The following is a 6,964-nucleotide window of genomic DNA, read 5'->3' as shown; positions in this document are numbered from 1 at the left end:
GGTTCTGTCGATTGTCCGGATGACTGTCCGGATGATTGTCCGGATGATTGTCCGGTCGATTGATTTCTGTTCAAAAATTTCAAGACTTTAGTTGTTATTACTAATGCCATGACATCAACGGTTAGAGTTAGGAAATAGTAGACAATAAAGACGGCGTGAAATAACAGATCATAACGGAATCGGTTGTTATTATTAACTAATTAAATATATGATCATTAAAAGTGACAAATTTTTAATAGCATTATTAAAATTGAAAATAATTTCAGTTATAACAAACAAAATACAGTACAAACCGACAAATATAAAGCACATAAAATAAGTGATGGCTAATCCTAACCATAGAGTATTGACACCAATAAATATATTGAAATATAATTGATGGCCTTTTATAATACCTAAATAATATAAATAGACTGCACAACAATGCATTGAACTAATACAGGCAAATATCCACAGATAATTTAGACCATAAATTATTGAAACGACTCCAATAATAACAAAAAATATGCCTAAAATTTGATTATAATTAACATTAAACGATAAATATGTATAATTATAACATGAAATTTATTTATCAAACCTATTAAATTAATGACAACAGTTAATTGATATAAATAATGGATCCAAAACTGATTGGTCTCATCAGTGTTTAGGGCCCACAAAAAGGTAGGCTTACTATCATTACTATCATTACTGTCAACGCCATCCTTGGCATCACTTTTTACATAATCTTTAGGCAAAACTTTTTTACTCTTTTTATTACTCATTTTATTATAAATATCAAATAATTTTTGTTATAAATATATTGATTTTAAATATAAATCATTTCGTTAAATAGTTAGCGCGTCGACAACAATGTATTAGTATTTATTAACATTATTGTGTAAATGACTTATAGAGTAAATTATTTTATAAGTAAATTATCAAATTAAACTAAATGTGACTCAAATAAAAACATAGTTTTAAATTAAATTCATTAAATATATTTAATAAAAACCTAATTAATAATAATGTTAATTAATATATTTTATTAATAAATCAAATCTTATTCATTACAATTATAATATGCTTCACGTTTTACTAATCAATATATTAACAAATAATTATTTTTTAAACTAATTTAAATCTTTATATTATTAATCTTTATAATACAAATATTGTTCACCTGTTATGCTAATAATAGTTAATTACTTTTTTTTAAATACATCACTTTAATAATCACAAAAAATCAATTATTTTATTTAAACTAAGTGTCATTAGTTTTTAAATGAAATGATTGAAATTTAAATGATCTTAAAGTCTTGGATATACTATACTGTAGTTTTCATTTAATAAAGTGTACAAATAAAGTAATTTTTAATGAAAAACATTAATGAATTGTTCATAATATATGAATGTACTATTTTAATATAATTTATATTATATTAATATATTGTATAAAATTTCAAATGAAATGTTTTGATGACTTTGTTTTATTAGATCACTTAATGACACATCAAACCTATTTATATGCAAATTATATCATTTTCTCTTTCATAATAGAGATCACAAAAAATAATAATTTATTAATAATTTAATTTAAAATTAAAATAACAGAAATAAATAATTTAAATAAAATTTAATGTGGCATTTGGTTTACGATTAATAGGCTTTAGTATTTAATTATAGTCTTAATCATTATTATTTAATAAAATAGTCGGTAATATAATTATTTAAACTGATCGACCAATAATATGAAATGAAAGCAATTTTAACAATAATATATTATATTAAATTGTAAATATTGAATATAAACAGCAATTGCGGGTTACAAATGTATAATTTGATCCAACAATTTAATGTATCAATCATTTCAAAATTTATTGTCTTAATTTACCGATAAAATGCAATCAATTTTCATCACAATTATTAAATAAAATTTTAAGCAATGTTATAGATAACATGTTTTATCGTGATCAATTTTATTATTTATTAAATTAATTGCTTTAAAATTAATTAATATTTGTTTTAATTTAAATTATACAATAACTAAATAATAAGCTAATCTATAAATTTGTTATTCAATTATAATGTATGAAAGATATTGAAAATGAGAATAAAGTGTAAAATTATTTCATTTAACAAACTATTGATTTTGTTTTTCAGTCAATTTATAATAACATTTAAATGGTTTTGTGGTCTGTTTTTATTGACTTAAGAATTTAATTAAAATATATATTTTAATCATAATTTTTTTAGTCAAATAGTGTATCATATTTGATAAACACTAATAATCAGACAAATTGTATGATATTTTCTTGTTTTATTGTTTAATGATAGTTAGCAGTCATATTAACGTACATTTAATTTATTAATTAACAACTTATTTGAATGAAAACAATGACAGCATCAATGAGAGTATATAAGCACCAAACGGGCACTTATCGTGTTTTATATTGTTTTGTCTCATTTTATTTGCATTATAAGCTCAAAAATAAATCAAGTCTTCAAATTAAAAATAAAGCAATTAATGTGACATATTTAGTGTTATAATTAGTTGTCTCCTCAATAAACATTGAGCTATAAATCTATTGGAAATTTTCTGGGAAAACAAATGTATACAAATGTATGCATAAGTCGTCTCTAATTTCATTTATGAAGAGGTTTTGTTTGAATCAACAAATGAGCGAAACATCAGTTCAATAATTTCCTACTTTTTTGTCTGTTTTGTGATTTTTTAATAATGTTTTCCACTAAAAAAAACTATCGGAAGATTTCAAATAATACTCATAAATATCAAGCATTATTCGTATTAAATGAGTTCAAATTGTTTATATCTCTAAACTCGCGACTCGTGCAGTTGTCTACCGGTGCGAAACCAGATGAGAAGCCACCTCCTCGAGCGGCGCTTAGCTGTTGTGATCCCATTGGACTAAATGACGATGAAGTAGATGTCAGAGTGGTTGTTAGCGATGATGACGACCCTAACTTTGCCTTATGGTTCAACTCTAACTGTGATAATCGCTTCCACAGTTCATCCCTTTCCTTCTCTTTTCGCTTCTCTCTATAATTATAACAATTAATATAACATTAAATATTGATTCTAATCACATAATAATAACAAAATTTTAAATACTTTTTATCATTTCAATACTTTACAGCTTTACTGAGTCTTAATAAATCTGAATAAGTTTATCGCATTAAAAATTATCAAATAAATAAAAACATTTAAAATAAACCAAAATCTAAACCCGAAATAGCATTTTTTATTTTGTTTAGTAAATTAAAATTTTATTAAGCTAATAATTAATTTTGCCTAATCACAAAATACCTAATATAAATTTATTTTAAAGTTAATTGTGATAGTTTAATTATTATAAATATATTTACAAAACGAAATCAATTAAAAATCATAAATAAAATAAGACAGACATAAATACCAAGGTTTTTGACATTAAATATATAATCAAATCATCAAAAAAACAAAACAATATTTATACTGTAAACTTATAATACTGTAAATGTTAGGTACTTTAACATTCGACTTATGTTTTATTAAACTGATCAATCAGTAAACTATTTGTTGATTTAAATTGATAGTACAGTAGTATATATATATATATATTAAAATAAAATATAAAGCAACCATGATATTTTCCTTCACTCATATTATAAATGATAACTACAGTTGTGATAAAATGTTGAATAAAAATTATCTTTAATTTAAATTCATACAATTCATGCAATACTTAGGTATGTGTGAGAAAATAGCTTATTATATACCGTTTATATTATATATATGATAACAACTTTTAGTGTATTAAATTTCATATCATTTAATTAATTAGTCAATTATGATAATTAAATATAAAACAATATAATAGCAATATATATATATATATATATATATATAAAAATAAAAACAAATATTTAATTACTTTTGTCGTTCAGTTTTATAAGAGGCGGTCAACTCATCAAATAATTTGGAGTTCACTTCCATAAATGTTTTCAACACATTATAAACTAATGCAATAATAGTTTGATTCCAGTGCTCTTTGGATATGCGATAGAGTGCCGGAAACATAATCGGCATAATCACTGCACTGTTCTCCTCTATTAAACTCAGTATGTATTCATTATTCCAGAAATAGAGAGCCCGTTCAGCCACCTGTCCAATCAATTAATACAATTAATAATAAAATCAATCAAATGTTAGCTCATACCTGAAAGTGAGGACTCGATACGCATCTGGAAATCTGTTTGAAGAGCTGATCCTGGACTTTGACAAACTGTGTCGGTTCAATCACATCTAAAATTTCTTCAATTTCTCCCAAAAACATTACTTCTTTCTGACTACAAGTCTTTGGCCAGAATTTCAATAATCCATTGATCACGTGTTCAGTAAGTGTGGCATCTTTCTCAAGAAACTGAACGACACAGTACGCCAACTATCATATCAACAAACAATCAAAACAATTATTAATTTAGATATATTTAAATAGTATTGTTAGTTAGCATAATAACATACTTGAGCGTGATATAGACCTAAACATTTAGGTTTATGTAAAGGAATGAGAACTTTAACCAAAAACTGTTTGTGTTCAGCCTTTAAAGGCAATGCAAAACCATTTATTATACTATAAAAACATTTAAAAAATTCATATTATTATTATTAAAATATTTTTATCATTTATAAGATAATAAATAAAAAATACAAACCTCCCTAATATTTCAAGTAACTCTCCGACACCATTGAAGTGTTCCGTTTCATAAATAAACCTCAAGAAAATATTATTAATTTGTTTTCTAATGAATGCCCGAAGTCCTAAAAATTTGCCATAAATTCTGTGTAAAACTGTTTTCAGAAAATCTCGTTCTCGAGGGTCTTCACTATCAAACAATTCCAGTAACTATTCAATCAAACAAATAAAATATAAATTACCGGTTTATTATCATTTCAAATATAATATGAAATCATCGGTAATCAAAATAGCATTTACCTGTAAAACAAACTTTTGGTCGATTACTTTCTTTCCAATAGTTGGTTGAAAATCGGGTGATTCAAGGAAACGGAGTACAAATTCATAGACTAATTGCAAGTGTGGCCACGAAGCCTCAAGTGTCGGATCATCCTCTTCGGGATCAAAGTCTGGGTTCTCACTCGGAGGTAATGTTCGAAACAAATTGCAAGATATCTATCACCAAAACAAATAACAATTTAATTTAGTTATTAATAAATCAACAAATATTTCAATTGTATATAAAATGCAAACCATTCTAATAATCTCAGGATAAGTGGGTTCTGTGAGTACCCCTCGTCCGGCACTAATATAATCGACTAATTCATTGAGTGTCGCTCTCTTAATCTCTTTTCCTTTTAAATCAGAGACCGGATCCATGAAATCAAAAGCAATACAACATTGCCTTAATTTGCGTATAAAGAGACCCTCTTGTTCACCACTGGGCACATCTATTATGATATTAATTATCAAATGATATATACAGTATATATGTTAACCAATCAATTTAATTATCTAAACATTCATAAGACAAACCTTTAAGAAGTGGTAATGGCTGTAACTCGACCTCAGAGGTCAACCTATATCTGGATGATCCCTGAGATTTCTTTTGCTTTCTCTTGAGTGAACCTTTCTTAAAGGGATCTATTTTGTCGACAAATGCTTGCGGAGCTTGAAGTGAATGTGAAGTCATAGTTATTATCCTCAATATTATTAACTTTTAGCCAATAAATCCAATTGAATCACTAATATTACACTTTAAATATTTGTACAAAAATTGTTAAAATTAAATAAACTAAAAAATCAATTAACTAATTATATATATGATATCATATGCGGACAATTTAAACAAAAATACCGGTAATATATTGTATATATTATATAATATATTAAAATATAATAAATTATGATAAATTGATATTATTATCAATATATGAAATTACCGGTGAATTTAATTATAAATTACAAATAATAAGTTATTGGCCCTAATATTGAGCTCATCTCACAAAACAAATGTATATATAATATAAACAAAAAAAATTATTTATTAAATGACGGATCAGTTGTTTTCATGATTGATATAACTGTTAGTGGTTTGGGTTAACAAAGATATTATACGAAACACTAATTATTTTGATAACAAACAATCAATGGCTCTAATAAAACACCAAAATATATATATTATTTATAATCAAAAACATAAATCACATTAAAAAAGACATTTAATTTTCACAAACAATTGTTTTGACAAAAAAAAATTTTGAGTCTTCAGTTTGATTGCAATTTTATGGCTTTAAATGAGAGACAAAATTCACATTTAAATCACTTTTAGCCAAATGTTTTCAATTTAATGGACGATATCTATTAAAAATTATAAATAAAACAACAAATATTATATAAATTATAATACATTTTTTGACTAAAATACTTGAAAAAAATCAATTATAATAATAATATCTATGTGTTGTTACCTATAATATAATATAAATACAATTTATTATATTATTATATATGAGATGTTTATTTGATATTTTCTAAAAATGTCTAAATGTTTAACCACTGCACACATCGATAACATAGCAAATCATTTCAGCCATTTTTACAACACATTTATATTACACTCAAAACTAAATACTAATACACATAACGTCATAGAATATAGAAACACAAAGTCAGTCCGATAACAACTCTATTCAATAGAGTATTATTACAGTTACAGTACTATTAATACTAATACTAATAACAGTAGAGTTGTCAACGCAATTGTCATTCAAATAGTGTTTTGTTTGATTCTATCATACATTCTATCATATTATTGCCAACACATGTACTGTTTGTCTATTTATTTGATTAAATCAACACTTAATAGAATACTCTATAATATAGACATTCAATTGAATAATAATAATAATATTTATTAATTGCAATAACTTTGTTATAAACTATCAGTTATTTGATGTAAACTA

At 24.4% G+C, this 6,964-nt stretch overlaps 1 protein-coding gene and 1 long non-coding RNA gene across 2 annotated transcripts; both read right to left on the bottom strand.

Moving 5' to 3' along the window:
* LOC128952521 (uncharacterized) lies at window positions 1–701 on the bottom strand. Its single transcript, XR_008484439.1, has 3 exons — window positions 581–701; window positions 294–509; window positions 1–196 (listed from the first exon to the last, which is right to left on the bottom strand). It is a non-coding gene; the product is annotated as an uncharacterized LOC128952521 (long non-coding RNA).
* A 1,574-nt stretch (window positions 702–2,275) lies between these two features.
* Window positions 2,276–6,235, bottom strand: LOC128952742 (serine/threonine-protein phosphatase 2A 56 kDa regulatory subunit epsilon isoform-like). The gene is made up of 9 exons (XM_054298177.1): window positions 5,942–6,235; window positions 5,535–5,754; window positions 5,253–5,449; window positions 4,980–5,174; window positions 4,699–4,889; window positions 4,508–4,616; window positions 4,203–4,427; window positions 3,918–4,147; window positions 2,276–3,043 (listed from the first exon to the last, which is right to left on the bottom strand). The coding sequence occupies exons 2-9, from the start codon at window positions 5,689–5,691 to the stop codon at window positions 2,776–2,778; spliced, it is 1,572 nt and encodes a 523-aa protein (XP_054154152.1). The 5' UTR covers window positions 5,692–5,754; window positions 5,942–6,235; the 3' UTR covers window positions 2,276–2,775.
* Window positions 6,236–6,964: the final 729 nt, after the last annotated feature.

Source organism: Oppia nitens, unplaced genomic scaffold (assembly GCF_028296485.1).
Source record: "Oppia nitens isolate AA-2021 unplaced genomic scaffold, nextdenovo-longstitch-racon4-pilon3 scaffold1_pilon_pilon_pilon, whole genome shotgun sequence".
Lineage (NCBI taxonomy): Eukaryota > Metazoa > Arthropoda > Arachnida > Sarcoptiformes > Oppiidae > Oppia > Oppia nitens.
This window is presented reverse-complemented; position numbering and strand designations above follow the sequence as displayed.